This window comes from Pelodiscus sinensis, chromosome 5, assembly GCF_049634645.1.
Source record: "Pelodiscus sinensis isolate JC-2024 chromosome 5, ASM4963464v1, whole genome shotgun sequence".
NCBI lineage: Eukaryota > Metazoa > Chordata > Testudines > Trionychidae > Pelodiscus > Pelodiscus sinensis.
In genome coordinates this window covers 110,003,376-110,031,156 of record NC_134715.1, presented here as the reverse complement: position 1 = coordinate 110,031,156, position 27,781 = coordinate 110,003,376, and the positions used below count along the sequence as shown (strand labels likewise).

General features: G+C 41.4%; 1 protein-coding gene across 1 annotated transcript; it reads right to left on the bottom strand.

Annotated features, from left to right (window-relative positions):
- Positions 1–430: 430 nt before the first annotated feature.
- On the bottom strand, positions 431–27,781 carry WDR1 (WD repeat domain 1). The gene is made up of 15 exons (XM_075930733.1): positions 27,537–27,781; positions 26,987–27,108; positions 22,992–23,082; positions 18,159–18,306; positions 14,704–14,884; positions 12,740–12,817; positions 11,777–11,857; positions 11,428–11,661; positions 10,564–10,651; positions 9,129–9,285; positions 8,219–8,306; positions 4,866–4,976; positions 4,011–4,184; positions 1,696–1,840; positions 431–1,359 (listed from the first exon to the last, which is right to left on the bottom strand). Exons 1-15 carry the CDS (start codon positions 27,550–27,552, stop codon positions 1,250–1,252), a joined length of 1,824 nt encoding a protein of 607 aa, XP_075786848.1. The 5' UTR covers positions 27,553–27,781; the 3' UTR covers positions 431–1,249.

The window sequence follows — 27,781 nt, the reverse complement described above, 5'->3', positions numbered from 1 at the left end:
TTTGGTGCTGCGCCTAGCAAGAGCCATTAATAATGGTGTGAAAACTAGATAAACTGGATGATTTCCACAAGTAAGGAGATGATCAAGGTGGGGGGCGGGAGAGGGAGAAAGACTATTAACATGAACAAAATTAAGAAAAAAATTCCAGCTATTTAAACACTTCAAAGGTAAGAGTTTCCTTTTTGGCCACCAAGACAAGTCGCATATTATGTCTCACCAATACACAATGACAATTAAGTCTTTTCCTCTGCCCTGCCAACCATCAGAACTTCCAAGTCACTTAAGGCAAACTTGACCAGTGGGGTGGGGTAAGTGAGTGATATACGGTTGGTTAATAGCTCTAACAGTTTGTGTTTCTGGGGAAAAGTGCAGAAGTGGCAATCAGGAAAAAAAGTTTAAATTAATATGCAAAAAAAAAAATCACCTCAAGTCATAACAATGATTCAGTTTAATTCCTGTATTAAACAGGTGTTAATGCTGAAAGTGTTTACATCAACTTAATTCTTCTCTTTAAGAAACAAATTTATCTTTAAACAGAAGCAGAAGTTCTCCCCTGACATTGAAATGACCAGACATTCTCAGTTGTTCATAAGGTAACAAAGATGTTTTCTAGAGTGAGAAAATGCCATGATAGTTATTTGTAAACATTATACTGACAACAGTAAGTACATTAAAATCCCACATTTCCATCCTAAAATAACCACAAAACTTTGACATGAAATACATAAAGCGTTTATTATGTGTGTAGCCCATTTCATTATTTGAAGGAGGAAATCTGAGGCAACAGTTCGGTGCAGTACAGACAAGCAAAGTAATATACAGTAGCTGCACAGCTTGATTTGTTTTGGATCACATCTAAATATTCTTATGACCATAGTACAGAAATGTTCTGTAATTAGAAAAAATGAGAATTATTTCTCTCATGCTGTACAATCTCACACAGACTCTGTTAGAAAAGAAGAACTGATCATGTTTGAATTTTTCATGCCAACTCATTTGGCTGTTGCCTCTGGAATGTTCAGCACAAAGGTTAAGTTCCAGACATAATTTAAGTGCTTTTCATGTGCAAAGTGTTACTGGCTAAAGCTTTCAAAATACATTTAATTACAGATATGAACACCCTGTAAAGATATGAAGATATGATAGAAGACCCAGAGGCCATTAGAATTTTTCTTTTAAAGAGAGAAATGCTATGTTCCACTGCAGTAGTTCTAGTCCCTGATGAGGTTCTTTCAAGTAGGAGGACTGTTCATTTGTAGGAGATGGACCATTCTTTGACAGAAGCATCATGGGATGTGGTTACCAGGGTATTTTCATCCAGCCATGCCAAGCTGCTTACATGATGTAGTCTATGAGCATCTGTAAAGAGGGAAGTAGGTATGTTTGAGAATTTTTAAAAATGCAACCATGTAAGAAGCTATCAGCTCTTAGTCATCTTAAGCCAGTATTTTGAACAAAATTTGAATTGTAATAAGTAATGTACTTGTAAAATGCAGTTGACCATCAAATGCACTTAGTGAATTGTAGTCTCGACCCATAATTAAATTACAGATAGATTAAATGACCCTGCCTCTATTTAGATGGCAAGACAACTGCTGATGCAGTCCTGACACAGTAAGCCCTGCTCCTGTTATGAGAGAGGCTAATAAAAGTCTCAAAACTAATCTCTTTATAGCAACTAAGTACACAACATACCTGGTATCTTGACTCTGGTCTCCGGGTCACTTAAGGTCCAAACATAAACCATCATGTCCATACCCCCAGAAGCAAAATGCTCATTGTCTGGAGACCAGGCAATGCAAACAATTTTTGCATGATGTCCATAGAAGACGTTATGTTCCTATTTGGGAGTTATTGGAAAAATGGTGTTATTTAACTGGCTATTACATTTAAGATTACTTCAGGTAGCTGTTTCTGCTACCTGTGATATGGTCCCTCATCATGCAACAATTTTAATATGTTAATTTTCATTAATCAGCTAATCAAGTAGTCAATGGAATTTCCTGTAGGACTCCTGCTCTATTTCAAAGGCAGAGTCACAGCAGATAGTCCCCGCTCGCGCCTGGCCTACTTGAGTCACCACTCAAGCCCTTTCTCCACTGCCTCTGCCCCTGCCCCTATGGAGATGGTGCTGGTGGGCACCTGCTTTTAAGCTGGCTCCTGCTCCCCCCTTGCTGCCTCTAATACAGAGGTAGCATGGGGAGAGGGAGGCAGAGTGACTAGTCAAGTAGCAACTCGACTACCCAATAAGTCTATGCTTATTGGGTAGTCGACTAGTCACTTACATCTCTAGTTAGAACAGTTAAATATCTGTATACTCCACATACAGAGAAACACTGCAAACTAACAAAAAAAACCCACACAAATGGTCTGGTAGCACTTTACAGACTAACAAAACATGTAGATGGTATCAGTGGGCTGTGCCCATGAAAGCTCATGTTACCATCTACATGTTTTGTTAGTCTACAAAGTGCTACCAGACCATTTCCTGTTTTTTTTCCCCTGTAAGACTAACTTGGCTACCCCCCGAAGCTTACTGCAAACTAAGTGCCTTTTACATTTGAAAAGCATGCCTAAGCCATAAAATTTGTTGAGAGCCATTTAAAAACTCCATTTTATACTATTTATATAAACATCTGAGAAGACCCAACAGAATTCCAACCAAAACTGATAAAAAATGGTAGGTCTGGAGGTTCAAGTAAACAAACTGGTGATCCTAGGACTCTAAAGTGGCCTGCTCAGCGTCAGCTATAGTACACATAGGTTATATGAAGCCTTTGAAAGTAGCTGTACGGTAGGTGTTTTAAGTAATAATCCATACTAGATGGGAACTACATCCTGGATATAAATCTTTCCCAACCTGACTTTTGTCCTTCAAGCCCTCCCTCTTTAAATGCCCTACAGATTAGGGTACCCAATCTCAAAGTGGCACCAGCCTCTGCCATAATAGATGCAAAACCTGCAGACATCTCTCTACAACTTTCTATGCCACAAGTTGTACACATGATGTACCTCAGAGTATTCCAAGAGGCTCATCAACAATAGTGGTGGGTTAAGAGAGACACTATGCTCCCAGAAGAACACAGACAGAAAAGTTATAAAGGAGGGGGGGAAGCCCATGGGAAAACCGTGATCACAAAAATCACCACTCATCTGAAATATCACCTGTTGTCCTCAAAGAGAACCCACACATACACACCTCCAAGAGACAAGCCTGGGAACTCTCAGTCTAGCTACCACAAAGGTTTCAACCTTAATCCTTGCCTTCTTTATTGAGAAAAGCATATGAAGTACAATGTACAGCTAGATCCCTAATTCCAATTCTTGCCATTTCAGTGCATGGCCTTTACAGATTTAATTTGCTAGCCACAATGCTTTATCAGAAAGCCAACTGTACAGTTCTGCATAGGTTATAGTCTGATCAGACTGCTTCCTCAGGCCAGCCCAGTTTCCAGAAGTTAGGGAACTCTTTTGCAGACATGCACAATAATGGACAGGGAAAGGCACATGGAGTTCACTGTGCATTTGTTGTGACTGAGGCTTCCATTATATAGACACTACCATGTAATTCAAATGACTTTGTGAAACCCTATATAGTTTGTGTTCAACCACAGTAAGCCTAGCCTGACTTCCTTCTCCTCCCTGCAGTTTACATACTGCCAAGTGATTTTTAAAAAGATACCTTTGTTTGGATAGAACTTGTTTTCTCTATTTTTCTTGTTCTTTGTTACAAGATTTGGGTGAAGTTTGTATTTTGTTTTTCCTAGCAGCCAGCCTATGCTGCTCTTTTCCTCTCCTCATAATTGTGAGGCTTCAAACTTGCTGCTGTGAAATTGTTCTCAACAGAAGCACGGCTGAATTATTCACAAGTAGATGTTAGCAGCATCTTACTCTCCTCTCCCCTCCCCCCCGCAATAAAGGCTAACTCACACCTAGCTATGCGCTTTCATTTCTAGACATAGAATTTTAGGACTAGAAGTATTTCACAAGTCAAATACAGTATTTCTTACCGCATAGCCATCAGCAACACTAAACACAGTGACAACTTTGTTTGCATCACAAACTGCAAGAAAGGCACCATTGTGAGAATATGCTAGGTCAGTCACAGGACCTTTAGCTTCCAAGGTCTTCTCATCATTTTTCAGAGAGTTTCCTTGTATTGAATATAAATGGACTTTCCCATCCTGCAAGTTAATAATAAAAGTCAATGCTTCACAACAAAAATCAATCAGGCTTAAGTTAGAGGAGCCTCTGTATTTACAAATACTTCCCCTTCTATGTATTTCCCAAGCAGTATTTTAGGGGTATATTGGCCATATTCCATCAAATTAAAAACCATGCTATTAACACTGGCAGAGTTTTGATAAGTAGGGAGAAGATATTGTGGCTAGTATATATACACACACACACACTCAGAAGTGGGAGAATCTAGTGGAAGGGTGGGCAAACTATCTGGTTGGAGCACCATGTCTGGGTGTGAAAGTTGTAGGGTGGGCCCTTCCATCACTTGCCCCATTCCACCACTTGGTGTTTCACCCAGGAAGTGGTATTGGTGGCTGGAACACAGAAATAGATTCAGGGTCAAATTTAAAAGGCTCTGAGGCCAGATGTGACCTATGGGCCATGGTTTGCCCAATCCTGGACTAGTGGTAGGAGGCCAGCTCTTTTTAAAAAACTAAAACAAAAAACCTACACACACACACACACACACACACACCCAGCAGCACTATTTCCCCTCCCCCCAATTTAAAAACCGCAACACACACACACTACCCCAACAGTACACTGCCAACTTTGATATCTTGATGCAACCATAACCTAAAGCCCACAACGATGGAATATTTTTCACTAGAATGTGTCCTTACCAGTCCTCCCACTGCAGTAGTACCATCTCTTGGGTGAATAGCCACTACTTCTGGTTCATAGATAGGGTCTTCAATTGCAAAGCACTTCTGCTTGTTCTTCATCAAGATGATCTATAAATGCAGAGCAATGCACCCTAGTGACCATTGGCTCAAAATGCTTCAGAGGTCATACTGTCTTCCCCATACATACTAGTGCACTATGCTAGTGAGCCACAGTAGGAGATAGTAATAGAGATATAGCCATATTAGTCTAGCTGAAAAACAAACAAAAAAAAAAAAAACCAGGACTATGTAGTACTTTAAAGACTAACAAGATGGTTTATTAGGTGATGTGCTTTTGTGGGCCAGACCCACTTCCTCAGATCTGAGGAAGTGGGTCTGGCCCACAAAAGCACATCACCTAATAAACCATCTTGTTAGTCTTTAAAGTGCTACATAGTCCTGGTTTGTTACAATAGGAGATATTGGTTCAAAGAATACCGAGATACAATTCTAATCTGCATAGAATGAATGAGATGCCTATGATGACTGGTGACTAAGCTTTTTCCTCCCACAAGCATTTAGAAGTGACGCAGGTGCTGGTGCAGGCTGCCTTCCATCTACTAACTGCAAGCAGTCAGGACTTGCTCTTGCATATTCTTTTGGCTGAAATTCATTTAGTCACAACAAAAAGAGGTGCATGGAACAATCTAGTAGGTGTTGCTTGAAATGCTATTTCATAGGACTGTCTTCTGTGGGGAAGAACGCGTCAAAGTACACATGCTATTACACTCCTAACCAAAGGATCATTTCCCCATCCAACTATAATCATCACTAAAAACAGTTCGGCTGATAATTAGATCATGAAAGTTCAACCTACATCCTTATTAGTCAAAAGCATTGCAAAGGACTGCATGGGCAGCAGGTGACTACCAGGTTCAGGGAGGCAAGTGTCAGGCAGAAAGGGTGGGCCAGAGACCCTACCCATCCCATTGGCGCTCAGAGGTCCACCTCTCCAATCCCTGAAATGCCAGAGGGCCAGATGGGTGAGTGAGCAGGGCATTCAGCTCCCATCCTCCCCCGCCCCACTGTGCAGGCTAGCTCCCTTTTTGCCTGTGGTCAGGGCTAACAGGATGAGGCCTGGAAGAAGAGCATGGGCAGGGCCACACAAGGCTGTTTAGGGAGGCTCAGCTTTCCCCAGCCTCAAATATTAGGCAGTTAAGCGACTAGTCACTTATCCGATAAGCTTATGCTTATCAGATAGTCCATTAGTAACTCGACTAACTGCTCCCCCCTCCCATATTTCCTCTATTGGATGCAGCAGGAGGGAGGAGCACAGGAGCCGGTGCTGGGGGAAGCTGGTTCCCCCCACCTCCCGAACACCATCTTTGCAGGGTCAGGAGAGGCAGGGGACTGGGCATGATCTGGGAATCAACGGATTCCCGGCTCACTCCCAGATGCCACACCTCTGCTTTTAAAAATGTAAAAAGAGCTGCCAGACGCTTAATACAGTTTAAAAAGCAGAGGCACAGCAAGCTTCATGCCCGGTTCTTCCCTCCCACCACTGCGCTTCAGCCTTTTTAAAAGTATTAGAGCCTGGCGGTTCTTAATATGTTTAAAAGGCAGACACACAAAGTGGGGTTAGCCCCAGAGACCAGGAGCTAACCCCTGCTGCGGCTCTGCAGTTTCCTCCCTTAACGACTAGTCAATGGAAATTGTCGATTAAATGCAATTCAGTATCCCTACTCAATATCCACTACCTATGAATGTAAGGGTACGTCTAGACTACATGGCTCCGTCGACGGAGCCATGTAGATTTGTTTGTTCGGCAAAGGGAAATGAAGCTGCGATTTAAATAAATGTGGCTTCGTTTACATTTAAATGGCTGCCCAGCTCTGCCAATCAGCTGTTTGTGGGCAGATCGGGGCAGTCTGGACACTCCCCATCGACATGAAAGCCCTTTATCGACCGCCCCGGTAAACCTCATCCTACAAGGCATAACGGGGAGGTCGATAAAGGGCTTTTAGGTTGGCACGGGAGCATCCAGACTAGCGCGCTGAGCCGACAAGCAGCTGATCAGCTGTTTGTCGGCTCAGCGCGGCAGCCATTTAAATTTAAATCAAGCCGCGATTATTTAAATCGCGGCTTCATTTCCCTCTGCTGATCAGCCTAATCTACATGGCTCCATCGACTGAGCCATGTAGCTGGACACACCCTAAGTGTGGTTTTCAACAGATACTCCTGAAGAAACAAGGATCTTTGCTTTGAGTCATACCAAAAAAAAAATAAAAAAAAAAAATATAAAAAAAAAATCTTCAAACTACCAGAGTATGTTCCTAGAGCCAAGAGATAAGCAAGCTGTACACTAAAGATTGATACACAGTCAGCCAAAATAACAAATGCTCAAGCAACAGACTAAGGAAACCTGGTGAATGTATGTTTTTACTATTGACCAAGGTCCTAAGACTATCATACTGACCATATCTAATGTAGTTATAATCGGAAAAAACAAATAACTGATTTTATTAGCTATAATCATCTGTCCATAAAAATAAGATTTTAAACCAAAAATCCCTGACATCCTCATAATCACTATAAGAGCTAGAAAGTTAAGTACATATTTGCTCCTGCTCACTAGCAGAAAAGATTACCTTTCATATTTATAGTTCAGACACATGCACTCCAAAAAGTAGGATAACCAATTAAAGCAGCAGCAGCTGCCACACTGCTGTAAATCAGCACTGGATTCAAAATTTCAGCTAGATTTTCATGTTGACTCAACCTTCTTAGGCAGTAAATCCACTGGTACATCTACACGTAGTTTGGGTGCCGATTTAAAAATATATGGTTTTTCCACTAATTTTAAAGTTTGGTAACTAGCATGGATGCAAGAATACCTTTATACCGGTATAACACATTCCCATCAGAGGTTGTATCAATTTAAAATAAAACAAGCTGATTTAAAGAAAGCAGTGCCAAAACTGTATTTAGATAAAGAATCTGCTGGTGTAAGACTGAGTTAGTTATGCTGGTACAGAATTTAAAAATAGTAAGGTGCTATACAAGTGCTAAGTATTACCATGGGCTAATATTAACAGCTGACCCAAACTGACAGCTGCCTCTACCAACAGACTCCTCCACTGAAATATTTTTCTAAGAAACTTGTTAGTAGACCAATGACATACACACAGAGCATTAAATACTGCACTAGTTACACAGGACACAGCAGCTGGCCTGTACCAGCTGACTCAAGCTCACAAAAGTCTACACAGCAGTGCAACAGCTCTGCAGTCCAAGCCTCAGTTTGCTGGTCCAGGCCAGCTGTGGTGTCTAGTGGTTGTACCAGAAAAATACCTGGTTAGGTCTGTACTTACTTGACCAATGCATATAACTACTGTATATCCACCAGGACCAACAGCTAAACATTTGGGTTGAACATCCATTTTTACAACATCCTGGCCACTGAAAAGGAATAAAATGAAGATCAAAATCATCTCTTTTTTTTTTTTTATGTATAAATCTCAATTCAACAATCAGCTATTGAGAGATCCTTGAAAAGTAATCAGGAAAGAAGTCTTCATGTATGCAGTATGAAGATGGTTTCCTTAGCTAGATGCTAAATTAGGTCTTATTGTCTTTGCACCACTCAATACAATTTTTAATTAGATTTTTTCCCCACATTAAATTGTCATGTAGATGCTCTGATTCAGAATTGATTGATCTTAAATTCAACTTCAGAGAGAATGGGCAACCCTAGAACGCTTCATCTCCTGAAGAAGCAGGATTGTCATATCCACAGGGGAAAGAAGAGTTTCCAAAAAGAATCTTAGGACGTGTTTTCTTTGATACAGTGAATATTTAGAAAGACAACAAGACCCTCACACAAAGAGTCAGCCAATACTACCAAAAAAAAAAAAAAAAAAACACACCACACCACACACACCACACAAACAAAGACACAACCCCAACCCCCCCCCCCCCCCCACACACACACACCAGGCTAAGACCGGTATAGTTATATAATCAGAAAATATATTATCTAAAAAGCAGTCTCTCGTGCATGGAAGATAAAAATTTAGTTGCCTGAATACACTGAGGAACTTGTTTCAGAGATAAAGCAAATTTGGTATTATAAGCACTTCTAGCATTTCCATGGTAACTTGAAAATTTGCACAAGCTAGATGAGGAAGCTATTCAGCATTCTACACTACAATCAGTGAAAGACTCTTGGTACAACTAAACACACCACATTCAAGCACAACCAAATGTAGTAGCTTCACTAACCTGTAGTCTCTCTTGTTTAAGTTAGTATAACGCACTGTGTCATCCATACTGCAACTGACCAGTTGATCCAATTCATCCACAGCCATTCTAGAAACCTGGTTTGTATGTCCTTTTCCAGAGAAGCCATCATTCTCCCCAGTTTCAGAATCCCAATAATGTGGAGAGTAGAATTAAGGAATTTTTTTTCTGAGTGGGAGGGGGTGGGGGGGAGAGAAATGATTGCATCTCCCAAATGCCAACTAATGAAAACACACCAACTCAAGTATTACTTGATAATCAGTTTAGAACAGTAGAAAGGTATTGGCACATAAATTAGAAAGCATTAGGTCTCCATGCCTAAGGAACACCTTCCAAGGGAGATATGGGTAGGGACATTGTATCTTTGACTAATGAGGAATTTCTGACATGTTATCAAAGTTTCTTCCTCAGCAAGTCCTCAATTTTCACATACTTTCCAAAAAGAGGTAATGCAGTTATAGGGTGCATTATGTTCACTAATGAGCAAGTGTATTATCAGGGCTCGCCAAACTGCGGTGAGCTCCACTCGCCAGCCACGCTGTCCGGCGATCTGCGTATGCGCAGATCACCCAAACCCAGCTCTTCTGGGTTACAATCTACTCGCCACGGGCAAGTAGACTGTATTATTTGTCGAGCCCTGAGTATTATACATAATTGTTTAAGGGAATAAAGAGATAACACACTCACATTTGCCCATTACTGAAAAAAGATCAGTAGTGTTCAGCTACAGACCTCACAGCCTAATACTCTCAAAACACCCCAGGGGAGAGCTAGATTGCATTCAACGTTTATTGGTCCACAGGCTAGAGGAGACTGAGGTTATTATATAATAATAGATGTCCAAATTCTGGGGTTGGGGACCTGACTATACTTGAGACATTGGCTAGACAAGAAACAATAAGATGACCGCCCACTCTGAGGACAGCAATGAAATTAAAGCCATAAGGTGGTATAAAAAGACTTGCAGTTTAGAGCAATGCAGAAAGATATTTAGTATAAAAGCCTAGAGGCAGAGCAACATGGAGTTCAGAATTGAAAGAGTTATGGACTGACGTGGTTAGCTGTTCTGTTTCTTTCCTTTGAAGCACCCAGCACTGGCCACTGTTGAACACAGGATACTGGACTGGATGGATCTTGGGTCTAACTCAGCATGGCCATTCTTATAAACATTAATAGGGATTTAGTAAGACTACTGTGGTATCAGGAAAGCAAGTTACTCCAGAGAATGATAAATCTACAGACAAGTGCCATGTATAGAACGTTAGAAGCAATGTGATTCAGCAATACAATTTTATTCAGAAGTGTCAAAGAAAGTTCACTTTATTGAAGAAAATGTGCTTGAGTTCCAAGAAAGCTGAATATCCGTTTTAAAGAAAAGCGGGATTAGAATAATCCATTTGATCACAACAAAGGATATTAATGTGCCCATCATGGCTTCCAGAGTAAATGTAGGATTTTCCACCATTTTTATGCACTGTCAGACACTGAATTGATTTACTATGACCCTGTGAGACAATATAATGAGAAATGAATCACCCACTAACTTATTCAAACTATAACAAAGCTAATATGTTCATGAAGTGCTACTGGTGAGATATAAAAAGTTCAAATGACTAGTTGTTCAAGTCCATTTCAAGGAATCAATACACTGAGTACTTAACACTTTATATTTCCATACAAATTCCAAAGAAATAGATATTCTCTGGTATGATTAGGCACGTTTTTTATTTCTGGATCTAGATTCCTTTCAATACATAAGTGTTATGTTCCATCATAAGCAAGTGCCATGATTAGGAGATAATTAAATATGGTCGCCTATGTGTGTGTACTGGTTGCCAGATTTACAGTAACAATAAAAAAATATCTAGGACACAGGTTTCTAGTTCATGCAAAAACGTAAGCTCCTGCCACATAATTCCTAATATTAAAGCTTGACTGCATAGTGAACCATATCTCCTTGTTCATAACATTTAACACTTGCAGGATGATGAAATAAAATCCCCATGTGTGCTATTCTAACTCAATCTTTCAGTGTCATCTTAACCTTCCTCCCTAGTTTTTAAACGTGCTTAAGTTATTTTATTAGCATAATTAAGGCCATTACTCACAAATTTGCAAAGTATAACTACTATATTTGATTGCTAATGACTGAGGTTTCAAGTCAGTGATTTGTTCAACAATATCCAAGCTTGATGGAATTGTTACTACTACTAAACAGATTATTGCCAAAACCAAGCTGTGTAGCAGAAGCGCTGCTGCAGCCTGATCAAAGTCAACATACCTTTATGACACGTAGAGGGTTATTTGGGTTATTCTTATCCAAATAGTTAATGTAACCCGAAAGGGAGAGGCTCAGTAAGTGGTCCTTCTGCCACAAGCAACCCAACTGTTGATCCAGAACATTTGATCCCATGTTAAATGTACTGACAACAGAGTTAGCAGCAACATCCCAGATTTTAGCAGTTTTATCTCCAGAAGCAGAAAGCAAATGACTGCTATCAGGGCTCCAGCTAATCTGTAAAAACAGAATATCTGTTTTAGTACACTGAATGCACTGTTATAAGACAATACATTGTCAGTGGGAAGTTAGGTATGTATTATGCTGTAGTTACAAAACTATAAATACTTACAGCATAAATGCCTCCATCATGAGCCTTATTTCCACCTAGAGCACAAATTTTCTCTCCTGTCTTTCCATCATAGACAAAAATCTTTAAGAAAACCCACAAAAACTCATTATTATACATATATTAGACAAATGACAATTAAATGGAGGCTTATATTTTGTAAGTTATTTATGTGCATTAAACAGCTCTTTGCTGCAGGCATAAAAGTAACTTCAAGTCAAGTCTTCAAAACAAATGCATACTGCTGTACTAAATATTTAGGTGCCAGAGGATGTTATGGTATTCTAAATGAAAACAGTACACTGTTCTAAGGAAGTCTGACATCTAAAACACTGACAAATATTATGCTAATTGTTCCTCCTGTAAGAGCAGCAGCTTCCTGCTAGTCACTGAAATCTTCCTCTATGCAGGGAAGCTATCCATGACAATAGTGCTGTTGTCACTCATCCTTTGGACCTCAGCTGATAATGTGTACAGCTAGACTCTTACCTAGCCACTTACTCTACACCCACCTTCTCAGCCAGTGCTGAGAGACCAGTAGTGGAGCACAAGTATGGCTATAGGGTGGTACAGAATCAAGCTCTTCCATAAAGGAAAATATCCAAGAATTCTCAAATTCCCTCAGACTGAAGAAAGCCTTGCTGGGGGGGAGGGGGGGAGGAGGAAGAGAAGAGAAGAGCTATAGGCAGGGCTGTCATTCCTCCAGAACATACGTAACCTGCACTGAGGAAGTGTATCAGGAAGAGAAACAGGGATAGCCTGATAGAAGCAGCACCAGGGTTTTGTAGAACAGCTGCTCCAGCAGTATCACAGGGGGATAATGACAGTTCTTAAGCCTGTTTTTTCATAGTAAAAAGAAAGCATGTAGGCTGCAGTACTGCTCCCCCAAATCTCATCAAAAGGGGCATGTAACTCAATTATTCCCCTCTCCCACAAGTTGATATCAAGGTGGCAGTTCATTTTTACCTGGCCATCTGCACTAGACGTAGCAAATCTATTCCCATCAGGCGAGAACTTCACACAGTTAACAAAACGGCCATGGTCCTGCAGGAGACAGCAATTAAGAACCAATGAAAAAATAAAAGCTTCAGAAGTCTCAAATTAGTTACTTGACCCCCATGAGATCCATTCACTTACAGTGAAATTCTCCTGTGAGAGGCTCTCTGCACTCCTCAAGCCACATATTGGCTATGAGGGACAGACAGTCCTACAGATGAAACCTCTGAACCAGTCTAGCATTGGTAAACATGACAGAGGTGGGTCAAGGACAGTCATGGCATCCATGGTTCTGCAGTTCAAACAGCTTTAATGCATGGTACAAGTCAGATCACGAGTACTCATCATGGCTTTGGCTAGAAGGCAAGAAGGCTCAACAACAGCACTCTTCCCCTGCAGGATGAGCAGTCCTGTTTTGCCTCTACCCCATCCTATCCCATTTCGTATGCATAAGCCTGATTACCAAGGTTTTCTGCAGGTAAATTGAATTCCACTCAATCATCAGAAAATGCATCCATTTCATGCCCAATACTTATTTTTACTCATTGATTTGTTAAAGAAACTGTTACTGAAAGTTGAACTATTTGAAGCAGAGTTGCCAATAGACAAGTCTAGCCACTATCAGTAATCATTTAAACTTTCAGGGTGGGCAGGTAGCAGCTACTTCAGCCACTACTGGTTAACCAGAACGCCTCACCAATTAAAGATAAGACTTATTGGTTAACCTTTTACATCCCTAATCTCCAAAGCTACAATCAGTTAAGTTTGGAATGGAAAACAGACAAAAAAAAAAGTACTTTACAGGTTGGACCTTCGTGGTCCAACACCCTCAGAAGCTGACAGATCCTGAAGGAGAGTTTGCTGGACCAGGGGAGATCAGCTGCTGTCAGCAGATCAGTGGGTTTTCCTGGCTCCACCTGCCCTGGGGCTCTATGGTTCAGCAACATCCATAGTCCTTTTGGACCTCGGATGTTGCTGGACCAGAGAGGTTAAACCAGTAAGGATTTTAAGTCAACTTAAGGCATGTGTAAAAACAATAGGTTTCTAACTGCCTTTAAGAGTCAGGTCACTGAGTTTACATTTCTTGAAAGGAGTTAAAGACCTACTAGTATGGTAGGGACTTAATCTGCAACAGGGATGAGTGGCAAGCCCTACTCAGAAGGAGTAATAAGATAGAGACTCCCTAAGACAGGAATGGGCAGTAAGTGGACAACCAGATGCTTTATTTACCCACTGGTATACCATTCACAGCTCCCATTGCCTAGGAATGACAAAACACTGTCAATGGGAGCTGCAGGTAGTTAACTTCTGCTTCGTATTGCACTAGTGCAGTGTGAAGACTACTTATTTCCCCCCCCCCCCGACAGAAGGTAGCAGCAAAGAATAAAATAACCACCAGTAATGATTTTTCAAAATCTAGGCTAACACTTCCAAAGCTGCCTCAGTGGATTTGGATGCTTAACTCCTATTTAGAATTGAGAAACCAAATCCTTTAAAGAGATTTGAAAATTCTAAACCCTCATCCCCCAAACTGGACACTGTTGAAAGATTAAGGCACATGGTTGAATACTGAGTTTCCACTAAGACAAAGGAAAGAACTGACCTCCAACAAATACTGAAAATTGTTTCCAGTTACCTTCCTGCAAATTCAGGAGAGTGAATTAAAGCCAGTACAGAAACAGATCAGAGACATCACACTTAAAATTATACTGTCCTGAAAACTAGATTGTTTCCTTTCTAACCCATCATTTATTTTGTTTTATGAGCTTGAGCTAGACTTTCAATTCTCCTCAAACATGCGTTTGTGGAAACTAAGTTCTCATGGCAATGATTTATATCAAACACACATTAGGTATGCCGGAGAACTGTTCAGACTTAATATACACCATTTGACTTAATGCACAGCCTTAACAGAATGTGTGTGTTAGACTCACGCTTATAGTAAACTTGAATTTGAATGGTGGTCCCTCAAAGAAAGCACTGCAGTTGTCATCACTGCCAGTCACGATACGATACGGCCTTGTTTGTTTTATATCCACACTGTTGATCACCTTGTTGTGCCCAGAGATCTCTCCTACTGAAGAGCCAGTATCCCACAGAAACACTGCTCCAAATCTATTTGAAGACAATACACACTTAGTTCATAAAATAAAAAAAAGTTACATGAAGGCTAACTCCTCATACACCAGTAATTGGTATGAGTGCACACAGACAATAGAAATTAGGTCATCTAGTTAATCCCATGCAAATGCAACGTTGTTCCCTAACGGATATTCAAGTCCTTTGTCTAAGACAGAAAAAAAAAAATCCATACCTCAGAAAGTCACATCTGCCACGTGTACAAAAGAGAGATGCAAATATACAAAACCTTATAAATTAAAGTATACCTTGGATCTCATTTTAAGCGATCAACTACCTAAAAGCAAGTTGTCATCCCAATTGGATAGTTGCTACAAACAGATGACAGTATGGAACACTGGAATATAAAACCACATCAAGTCCTTCATGTGGTTTAGGCCAAAACAGTTGATTATTGCTTTTAAGTCCTGTAGGAATACACATGTATTCCAAGTGCAAAGTGTTAGTGAAGTATTTAGCTTATGCAGCCCACCACAGAGATATCTCCATAGTACCTTACTGTAAGGTTTTAGAGCAGGAGTGGGGGACCTTTTTGGGGGTCAGGGGCTGCTGACTCACAGAAAGATTAGTCAGGGGTCACACACGAGACAAGAGAAGCAAAGGAAAAGAGAACCAAAACAAGATCCTCTTGCTGATGTGGCCCCCCAACTGAGGAGAAAAGACACTCCTCATTCACCCTTACACCCCAGAGTCTAGAAAGGTCCAGCCTAGTACATTTTGTGAATTTCAGCCCTGTGGTGGGGAACTCTGAGCCTCAGGGACCGGATCCAAGCAAGCCAGGGGCTGCATCCACCCCCCAAGGCCTGAAGTTCACCACCGCTGTCTTACAGTGACAGTTCAGTAAAGCCCAGGAAGGGCCACAGATACTGAGTGACTAGAAATCTTAGCAGACCAACAAGTTGCCAGTTACTAATTCAAGGATATTTTTAAAAAACCTCAGAGTTAGCCTGTAACCACAAACAAGTTTCCTTGGCACATAAGGTCCTTTGTCAGCTGTGTTTTTAAAACAGCACAAAAGATACTCACTTCCAAAATAAAGTAAATATGCTCTAGATAACCATTTCAGCAAGATTCTAAAATGAAGCTATACTTGCTGGAAATGCAACACAATTAGTTAGAAAACATTAATGACTTTGCTCTAACTTATGTACTTCTGAGCATTTTAAAAGATACATAAATATGTACATTGACATGCAAGACATCATACACATTTCTTCAGTTCCATCCTTGAGACATTAAGCAAACAAAGTATTACAGCAGGCACCTCCCCCAAAGTATTAAGCTAGGAGTTAGACAGTAGAATCTCAAAGATTTGAATACCAGAATATGGACTTACCAGTCAAATGGACACCAATCAGGCAGCAGCGGAAACAAAAACAAGACCACAGCAAATACTGCATTGGGCTCAGGGTGTCAGCCCAGGGGGGATTGGAGAGGGCCCTGCAGCTGCAGGGAGACTTAGGATGTCTGCCCTGTGAGAGCACTGGAGCTCAGTGCATCAGACCCCAGTGCTTACCTCCCAACAAACTCCCCCTCAATTCACTGAGACCAGAAGTGAAGTTGTAGGAAGCCCCCCCAAACAGAGTATTCAGGAACACAGCCATATGGCTGAACTCCCAGCACTACCCACTGGGTCTAATGCCCGGAGCTCCTGCAAAACAGAAGCCCCCCCCCCCACCCAGAGCTGTTGTGACCAGTGATTTAGAAAGCCTCATGCACCACACCACCTCGCCCTCGCTGCCCCCCCTCCCCCCCCGGGCCTGGAACTCTGACCTCTAGGAACTGAAGTTGCAGCTCTAAGCCCCATAACCCTGCCCTTCCATGGCTGAAATCCATAACATCTTGCTCAGAACTCTGGAATATTTCAGATTACAAACAACTTTCAGTCTCCTTAACTGAGGTGCTACTGTACCACCAACTTATACAAAACAGTAGTTAGTCTTACGATCTAGTACATGGTCAATGTCTAAATACCACTCTTCCTCGATTGGCCCCTACCTTCACAGGTCTGCAAATCTTTTGTACTGGCAAGTGTACACCCATACCTGATTGAAGCTATACAATGGGCACTTCTAACTCATTACAGAATACTGTCATTGGTGGTTATTTGTGAATTTAATTTAACTATGTGTCTTCTTATGGGGAAGACACATAGTTAGAGAATCTCACACATACAACATTAGCATATTTATCTAGCATTGCTCAGCTTCTTAATTTGGGGGCCAGGGGAAGGGGGAACGGAAGGGTGTACAGAAGAAAAATGTACATTTTTTTAAAGCTTCATAAACACTGAATTAAGAATCTGAAAAATTAAGAGGATTAAGATTTTTTTTTTTAAACACACACTTTTAATGAGGAATTCCATAAAGTGTATTTCTTCATTCCTATAAACTTATTTATAATAGGAAAAGAGCTATAAGTAATTTGGGTTCCAGTAACATTGTCACCTAGTTTTCAAACCATAAGAATTTATTTAACTGTGTCAAAACACAGTACTACTCCAAAATTCTTAGCTTACAGAACAGAGTATGGCTTACTGAGAAAATCCTATTCCAGGTTCATCCCATTTTTCTGGCTCATCTTGATTCAGTCTTTCAACATTTGCTGAGTGATGTCAATTTTGAGAACTATATATGAATTGTTGATTCTCTCTTTCACATCCCATTTTCCTGGTACAATCAAACCCGCAGCCTCTTATGCTGCTTTAAGTTATAAGAGGAAGATAGATACTGAATTTAGTGGCCCTAGCTCCTACTGTTAAGAAGGATTTCTTGATCAAGCAGAAGCCACTCTAAAATATACAGTAAAGTTTAAAAACTTTGTGGTTCTCCCTGCAACAGAACACACAAAGCAAATCAACCCACTGCATCCTCTGGGTAGTAAATCTCGAATCGACCACAATACTGCATGCAATCATGTCGGTCCCAAAATTAGAGATGGAAGGTGTATGAGATGAAATCTTTTATTGGACTCTTATCTACCTTGTGTCCCTCCATCTTGAATTGATACCATTTAAGGAAAAAAGGTAAAGCTGCTCTAAAGGGGTCTATTTTAATGGCACTATTTCCCCAGTTAATAAGCTAGTCTCAGTTCTGTAGCTGAGAAATGCCATGTAAATAATGTTGCTACTGAACAGTGAATCTAGAAGACTAAACAAGAGTGAGACATACATTTCTCTTAGAGGAGCTGAGAGCTTTCTGCATCACTGATTTTGTATTGTTAGGACACAATACTTTAAAGAATTACTCACTTCTCCCTTCCTTCCCCCACAACTGCAAGTCTCTTGCTGTCTTCAGTCCAGGCAAGATCCTTTATTTTTCCTGCAAATGGCTGATATTCATACTTCAATAGGTGTTCCTTCTGCGTGGTATCCCAAATTCTAAGCTTTCCAGAAATATCTGCATAACATAGTAATAAATAACTATCACTGTTCCAGCAAGTATCAAGTAGTCACATGTCTCAATCTGTCTCAGTAAAAAAATTCAGTCATACTAATTTGCTAGTGTATTAAAAACCCAACACGCTATCATATCATTATACAGACTTAAGATTCCTAAATAAAATTGAATCCAATAATCGTTAGAAATCATAGCTCTTTCAAAATCCTAAATTCAAAGTTCAGCATGCAGAATTTATGGTGTCTTAGGTAGACTCTTGTGCACTCAGCAGATACTTGTGCCAATACGACCTTTAGTTCAATCAACAATGGGTAAGCATAAATACCTGGCCTGCTCCGTACTTAGAGTACTTAAATGCATATGTACAAAATTAAAAAGCTAGCTTGTTACCTAGAAGGTCAAATAAGTATTCAGCAATCACTGGAGATCCCTCAAAGCTGAGGATGATTATGACAGTCCATGCAAGAAGTTATCTATCTAAAGAAGGAGTACAGCAGAAAGAGGTCTAGGGGTTATAGTGGACCACAAGCTGAATACGAGTCAGCAGTGTGATGCTGTTGCAAAAAAAGCAAACATGATTCTGGGATGCATTAACAGGTGTGTTGTGAGCAAGACACAAGAAGTCATTCTTCTGCTCTACTCTGTGCTGGTTAGGCCTCAATTGGAGTACTGTGTCCAGGTTTGAGCACCATATTTCAAGAAAGATGTGGAAAAACTGGAGAAGGTCCAGAGAAGAGCAACAAGAATGATTAAAGGTCTAGAGAAGATGACCTATGAAGGAAGGCTGAAAGAACTGGGTTTGTTTAGTTTAGAAAAAGAGAAGATTGAGGGGGGACATGATAGCTGTTTTCAGGTATCTAAAAGGGCATCATAAGGAGGAGAGAGAAAACTTGTTCATCTTGGCCTCTGAGAATAGAGCAAGAAGCAATGGGTTTAAACTGCGGCAAGGGAGGTTTAGGTTGGACATTAGGAAAAAGTTCCTAACTGTCAGGGTAGTCAAACACTGGAATAAATTGCCTAGGGAGGTTGTGGAATCTCCATCTCTAAAGATATTTAAGAGTAGGTTAGTTAAGTGTCTATCAGGGATGGTCTAGACAGTATTTGGTCCTGCCATGAGGGCAGGGGACTGGACTCGACCTCGAGGTCCCTTTCAGTCCTAGTATTCTATAGTCCTGCAGATGAAGCCTGTTCCACAGCCACAGACTCCTGCCACATTTCTAAGCAGACAGGTGAACTTGCATGTTGGTTTGAGCTCTGGCCCATGCAGTCACTCCCTTTTTTCATTATTCAACAATGTTATGACAGGCAAAATTGTTTAAAACACGACAGACCATTAAGCAAAAATGAGACCTGAGAATATTTGCTTCAATACACCTGAAAATTGCCATTTCTTGAAAATAGAGGGGCCCTTCAATTCAGAGAAAATAGTGATGTTCCTCGTGTAATTCAAACAAGTTTGGTCTTGTATAACATAAGAACACCCATACAAGTTTGCTCTTTGTATTAGGACTTTAAAAGTTACATGATAAAGCCAGACCCACCAGCTTGTGTACTTAAAGTTACCAGTTTATGGTCCTCTTCAATATAGTAACTTCAACACCCATGACAGGAGGTAAGGATTTATTATAACTATTTTACAGATTGGAAAAAGGTACCAGGTAGATTAAGAGGTTTGCCCCCCCCCCCCCCCCAAAAACTTGAAGTCTGATAATTTAACCTGGATTCAAACCCATTATTCCCAAATCCAAATCCAGTAACCTACTCACTGAAGTAACCTTTTGTTACTTCCCCAACCATTTCACTACTGCCGTGGTAGCAATGATGAGAACACTAGCATAAATAGCCTGTTTGCTCCTGGGTTATCTAATTCAGCTTAGCAATATCTATGGGGAAAAAAATGCAGGCACAGGTGCTTCTCATAGTGACACATCTTAATGCACAATTGCTTCATTTTAAACATTTTGTACCTAATCAAACAAAATAAAGACTGACATACCTCAAGGTTAAATATATGCTTCTGATCTGTGCTCAGTGGAGTGGCACATTACTGACAGGTTATTCAGAGAGAGGTTGGGGGCAAGAAGGGGGAGAGAAGGGAGAAGAGACGAGACTCAAGACCCAAATGGTGAACATGGATGATGCCCCTGGTAGCTGATCTCTGCTTAGCAGCAGCTTCTCTAACTACACCACAACTGAGATTAGTGCTGCATTTCTCTCAGTGAAGGGGGACCTCGCTACCATTCAGTGCCCCTCAAAGAGGAATTTTGTATTTCTGCCTTGCCTTATTAGCAAGAAGAAAACAAATGGGAACTTTGCAAAGTAAATTATCAGCACAGAACAGACCCAAAAGTGATGGCCTGGGGCAGGGAGAGCAGACTCCACAGTTTTGACACCACACATGGACTGGAAGTCAGGAAAGCCATGTCTCTTGCACAGATTTTACAAGACTGCATTATCCAGATCTTTTAACACATACACCCTATCTGTGCTCAAAAGATATGCAAAGTTTAGGATATGCATGGAGAGGCCCTCTGGGTGGGGTGAATCACTGAATCTTCACAACAGTTAAAGAGTGCTCTCATAGCAGGTCCACACTGGTTCTATTCAGGTAGAAGTGCATAAAAAGGACACCCCTCCTCTCCATGTGCTATGGAATCAGATTTGATAGGACATGACCATGCACAGCTCAGCTTTGAGGAAAAAACAAAACAAAAAACAAAACAAAACACTGAGAATCTCCATGGAGAAGGAGAACCTATATATTGAGACCCTATAGCCTGGCTCAGGAGACCTTGAAAGTGCTATATGGCTCCTCAGGGACTTCCTTGGAGCCAGGATTCCAATTGATTTGGAGTCAACTTCATCTTGCAGACTAAGGAAGTCTATCTTTCAGGGATGCACTCTTGGAAGGTTTCATTCTGAATTATAAGGGTTATGAACATATTTAAAGAGTGAAGATGACAAGTTAGGAGCTTGAATTCAAGTTAAGTTAACTGCTTGTCAACAGCGCTTCCATGAAAATTTTACATAATTCTTTAAAAAGATTATAGTACTTAGTTTATTAATATTTATTCTCCAACACTTACCATCTATAAATTGTCCCTGATTGATTTTTTTTGTCCCTTCATCTGACAAATCAATTCTCTAATGGACCATGGCATTAATATAGGCTTGTTTCTTTCTATACAACAGCATCAAAAACAAACTTTATTTTTCTGTCAAGAATCTAGATGAGGCAGGAAGGGACTGGTTTAGTGTAGATTCCCTAAGTTTGGGTTCATGCTCAATGTTTTCATAGAATCTCTACACAAAAATGCAAAAATCAATATCCTTTTCCTGCTAAGTTGTTGCAGTTTGATTTGCAGCCCTGAGTGAGATGCCAGCAATAAGAAAAGTGAGAATCTGTGTGTGTAAATATGAAAGACACAAAGTCAGTGGCAGAATTTCATTTTAAAGATCAAGAATTTGAGGCCCTTTATAGGTTTTCTAGGCTATAAAAATGGCAAAACATCAAAATTAAAAATTCCACAGTTCACTCCTAATGCTGATGTGCAGACAAGTCATTCAGCTAGAGCAAAACGACAGTTTATAGTAAGTTACCTTTATGTCTATTTACATACAAGTAGAAGACCATACATGAGCCTCATAGGCTGTGTGTGGGGGGCTGGGGCACCCAGAAGTGGCTCTGCACACTGCCGCTCCCTACCCCTGCAACTGGAGGAATAGCAGTGCAGGGAACTGCTTGCCTGGAGGCTTTCATCACTGCTCCCATTGGCTGGAGTTCTGGCCAATGGGAGCAATTGAGGGGCAGTGTCTGGGAGCAGCAGGAGGAGGATGGAAATCAGGTAAGCAACTCCCATCCCCCAACCCGCTCCTGCACCCAACCTCCCTGGTCCAGTCCCAAACAAGGGAACTTACCGGTCCAGAGAAAATTAATGCCAGCTGCTCTAATGCCACTGGTTACCAGGCTCTGCTTAAACAACAGGAGCAGCAGCACAGGGGCCAGAATTAACCAAGCGGGGACTGTGCAGGTTGCTTGGAGGAAGAGGCAGGATGGCTGCAGAACCCTGTAGCCAGGATTCAGGAGCACACCAAGCCCTGTGTGCAGCCACAACCTGCCTCTTCCCCTCTTAGTCAGTCAATGCCAGCCAGGAGGGTGGGAGGGGAAGGGAATGGGAGAGTGCACTTGGTTAAAGAGGCAGGGTGGCTGTGGAGACCCAGGAGCGCAACCCTGTGGCAGCCAAGCTGCACTCCTAGCACCTAACACTGGACCCCAACCACGGGGCTCCACAGTCTCTTCTTCCAGGCATCCTCCTATCCCCCTGAGCTCATGTCACTCCAGAAAGTCTGAGAAGGTGGTGGAGGAGTTGCTGGCTTTTCCCTGTGAGTGCTCCAGCCCAGGAGCACTCACAGGGATGCCAGATCGCAAATGGTGCCAAACTACATAGAGGTCTTAACCACAGAAACTGAATTTTTAATCACTAAATACACACCCACCCACCTTATCTCCATGAGGGATGGAGCATAGTGTAACATTAAAAGGCACACAGTTAGGAAGATATATTTGTTAAATATTATGTAATTTAACTATGTTCAAGCTGTATACCTAAAGTCTGTGCCAGTAAATTTTACCTAAGCATTTCAACATTCCTGTCCACATACCAGAATGTGTACTGATACTTTACCTCCAGATGCTATGTAGAATCCACTGGGAGCATACTTGGCAACCACAACTTGATGGGCATGCTCAGTATAGATATCAGCAATTGCTGGGTTCTACAGATTAAAAAAAAATTACAAAGTTATATTAGTGGGCTTCAGAGAAAGAGAGAACCAGTGCTTCCAAAACTGAATCAAGACACTTTTAAAGCCGAGGCATTGGAGATATTTAAGTCCTATGTAGGATAAAAGGGAGTGGAGAAGAACCAAAGTGAAACATACTGCAGATGAGTGGAAACATACTGTTTAATGTGACAGACATCTAACATGGCTGCTATAGTGAGAAGTAATATCCCTAATGGCCATCATACATTAGTGTACCGATACTTTGGAATTTACACAATACTGGAGGCTGGAACTTATTGACTGAAAGACTACATTTCACTGTAACCCTATCTCTCTCTACATTGCAGAAGTAGCTTTCTGAAACATGTATATACTGAGAGGAGAAAGTAAGACTGTTCTACTTTGTAGAGTACTAAGCATGTGAAGGTTTTCAGTAAAACATGCCTTTTAAGCCTTAGAATAAAAAACATTAAACAAACCCTTGCTTAGCAGGACATATGCACCTGTAATTTCTAAGTATAGTACTGACTCAGGGCTACTCAACATACAGCCCATTTGTTTGCGGCCCACAGGTGGGAGCCAAAACAAAAAAGGTAATCTATATAATGGTCTCTCGATGTGTTTTAGTAGTGAAATTCCTGTACTGCCATTGCTCATTAAAAATGCTGTCACATGGGTGGAAGTCAGTAAATATTGCATTTTATTAATATCACAGAAACAACTTACATGGGGCCTGTGTTGTCTTGCCTTAATCTTTGTATTCACACCCATCAGCGTGAAAGAAGCTGTGTGTGTGTGTGCACGCGCAACCACACTTAAATTGCAGCCCTCTGCATGTGCTTCAAGTATCATCATGGCCCCCAGGGCTTCTAAAGTTGAGGAGCCCTGCTTTAAGTCTTCACTGCTAGAACTAGAGACTTATTACAGGAGTTGTCTCAACAGGCACAGGAGATTTATTAAGTCAATGTGGATTGAAGGGACTTTGTCTTTTGACAAAGCTAATTTATAAGCAGCTTTCTCCAAGTTTCAAAATAAGGGGTAGTATAGAGAGTTATTTCTATGATCGATAGGAAAATTGAAATTCAGATTAAGTTGCATCACTGCTTTAAGACATTACAACTATAGATTTTCCACTTCCCTTTGGGAAAGTCTGTTACGGAACCAGACATTTCATTGAATACTAACCTTTTCTCTCCAAAAGGACTTGTGTTTGGTCTACAGAAAGTTAGTGAGTGTATTTCATAAACTAACACTTGTTCAACAGTATCATAAACTACTAAGTAATACAGTATGATTCAACTGTGCTCAGGAGAAACTGGACTGTTACAGAGTACCTATTCTGATTAGGAAGCTTTTGGGCTTTTTACCAGGAAGAGGTCTTGCTCTTGCCAGTCCTGTCAGTCTCTCAGAGATGTAATGTAGCCTACTCAGGCAAGAGAACGCTTTTCTATTTCTGGTCAAGAAAACATTTGTACTGGTTGAGTGCACTTTTAGCTCAGGCAAGTCAGAAGTTATTGCACCTTAAAGGGTCACCCAATTCCCTGCCACTCTCCATTTTGCTGGGTGATTGAATTTTAAGTATTTAAAACATGCCATATCTACAAGACAACTACGTTAATATCGCCTCTGTTGTAGATCTAGTCTATTGCCAACAGAGTAGTTCCTCTTTTATAGCAGAGTTGCAAGAACCAACTGAAGTGGATAAAAATCAAGACTTACAGGGTACTGAATTTAAGACAGACAAGCTTTTGATTTGTTTAAAAAAAAAAAAACTCTACTGTTAAAAGATTATACATGCCAAAGAAGGGTCTTTTCCCAGTTTATATTATTTGCATATTTAATAGTACTATTCCTTCCTCCCATTACAGCCAGTCCCCTCATTTACATACATCCGTCACACAGAGAAGTCAAAAACACCCTTTAAAATGAGAAGATATAAATCCAGAAAAATTAGGAGTAGGAATTCAGGGTCAAGAATATATCACTACCATTAATTCTTTAAGAGGAACCACTAGCTGGAGAAGGAAGGGCACACAGAGCAAGACAAAAACAAAAAGTGAGACCAAACAAAACCACAGAATTCGGGTAATTAATGAAGCTTATGTGGCTCCTTACACTGAAACTGCTTATGATAGCTCAAACTGCCTCAGACATTGCAGGATGAAGGATCCATAACCAAGGTAAAATATTTGTGAGATATCAAGTCTTCCAAGTATCACTGAACTCTCCTGCCCTAGCAGTGCTTTTCCAACACACATCCAGAACTTCAGCCTACTAAAGCAAGTTTTGGATTTCGCTGTTATGACTAAGAACATCCTCATTACCGCAAGTGCTTTACTCAGGACAAAATATTTGCAAGACACCAACGATGTGGTCTATTTTATTGACTAGGATGAAGCAGTCACAGGTGGAATTGGGGCAGAGTTATTGTTATATTGTACAGGGATCCCATGTAGTGCTCTCCAGGAGGTTGTCCTGTTTGTGCTAACATGAGGTAGTTATTTATCTAGGCTTCCCTATTTTTGATGGGTTATATTTCAGAAATTAGCTCAACAATAGTACATCCATGGTCCTTTAATAGTACCATTAAATAGTACTAATCATCTCTAGTAAATTGCAACAGATTGACTCAAATACTAGGATACATGCTTTTGACATTAAAACCAAACATTATGACAAATTTTAACAATAGGTTTCAGTCAGTTTATTATACCAGAAGATTTTCCCTGTTTGCCAGTTCACTTTCAGCTTTACAACAAACATTCAATATTAGTTGTATTGGTCAACTAGCTTTCTATAATCTTTCTGTACATTTGTCATAGATGCCATTTTACCTTCTTAAATGACGTTTTTGGCTTCAGGAAGAGACATTTTTGCTGTTTTAGTCATTTAGCCAAGATGTGGGGCTAAAACTACATTGGATTCCAGTTCTGATATTTCAAGAAAGTTTAGAAACAAATTCAGACAAATCAGAGAATGTTTTAAAAACAAAAATGTAATTGTCAGCAATTTAGTATTTGAGTCCATCATTGAAGGCACTTTTAACACACTAACAACTAAATAAAATATTCAGATATACCCATCAAAGGAGAATACCAGTCATTATCAGTGAAACATATCTTGGAAAGGTGTGCATATTCCCACCCAGAAACAAACCTTACATTGAGGGACAGGACAATAGGGTGAGGAGCCTAATCAAATGAAACAGTTCTTCAACAGGTCAGCGCACTCATGCATTTCAAAAGAATGCAGTCCTTGCAGCCTGATTATCAGTATTACAATTTAAATGGCACATTGTTAACAGTTAACTGCTGCTTAAGGCATAAAAAAAATAACCTTCTGAACATACCTGTTTAATCTTGACCATTAATATGCTGTGAAGCTCCCTAGCACTAAGGCTGAGAGCTTTGCATATGCAGATATTAGATACACTTCCAATTAAATATCAGAGAGCTGTTTTGATTTTTGCAACAGTATGCTACACAACACTGAATTCGATTTATAAGGCTGTGCGCAGCAAGTAGGGGTATTTGTTAACTAAAATCATTTTAACAGGTCCCTAGGATGCACAATACTGATATTTGTATGACCATATTAATCGGGCCAAGCAGAACATGAAATCCAAACCCAAACCTAAATTCTACAGCAAGGGAAGGGAGGAGACTATGCAGGTTTTGCTGAGATTTTCTACAGATTTCTGTAGTCCCTGCCCACAATTTTATGACTGAGTCATTCACCCTCTCCTGTCTCTTCAGCAGAGATATACCTGACCTCAATAGAAATTCCAAAGTATCAGGAACAAACCAGTAAGGGAGAGCAGCTGGAAGAGCCAGAGAGAGAAACTAAGAGGAAAGAACCACATAATGAAATGAACAAAAATTATAGGATACGTTACATCAATGTTCCTGATGACGACACATTTTCCATTGGTATACAGAAAGTTGTTGCCCTTGGGATCCCCGCCAAGGATTTTGGAGACACCTCTTTCAACCTGGGGCAGGCTGGCAAACACGTTTTCTACAAAAAGAAAGATTCGTAGGTTGATTTGGGGCACCCCGAGCCAGCGCCTTGCAAAAGCCGGTGCCCCCGCCCCAGTGTCGGCTCCACAGTCACTTGTTGCTGTCCCCAGAGCCCGGGACGCGGAACGCTCGGCACCCACCCCGCGCTGCGCCGGGAGCCGTGCGGGGCTAGCGGGGGTCTGTGGCGAGCGAGCCCGGTCCCAGACACCGCCCGGGGCAGTTGCGGCGCGGACACGAGGGAGCCCGAGCAAGCGGCAGCGGAGCCATTAACTCGGCACGAGCCGCTCCCCGCCGGGCTGTCGAGGGGGAAGGCAGCGCTCCCGGCACCGGCCGCACAACCCCCAGCGACCCGTCAGGGCGGGATCCGGCCGCCCCAAGGCGGCTCCCTGCGGCGCACGGGCAGCAGCCGGCGCCCCGCGGACTCACTGCTCTCGAACGGCATCTTCGCCCACTCGCTCCCGAAGGGAGGCGACGCGCTCGGTGCCTAGGCGGGTGACGGCGGCCCAGCCTCTCCCTGCTCCGGCCTCGGCCTCGGCCCCGAGCTGCGGATCAGGAAGCGCTCGCCGAGCTCGCCGCTACTCCCTCGCTTTGACCATATATAGTCAACTCTGCGCTTGCCGAGCAACGGCAGCAGCTCCCCTCGCCGCGAGCCCGCGCCTCACGCCCCGCCC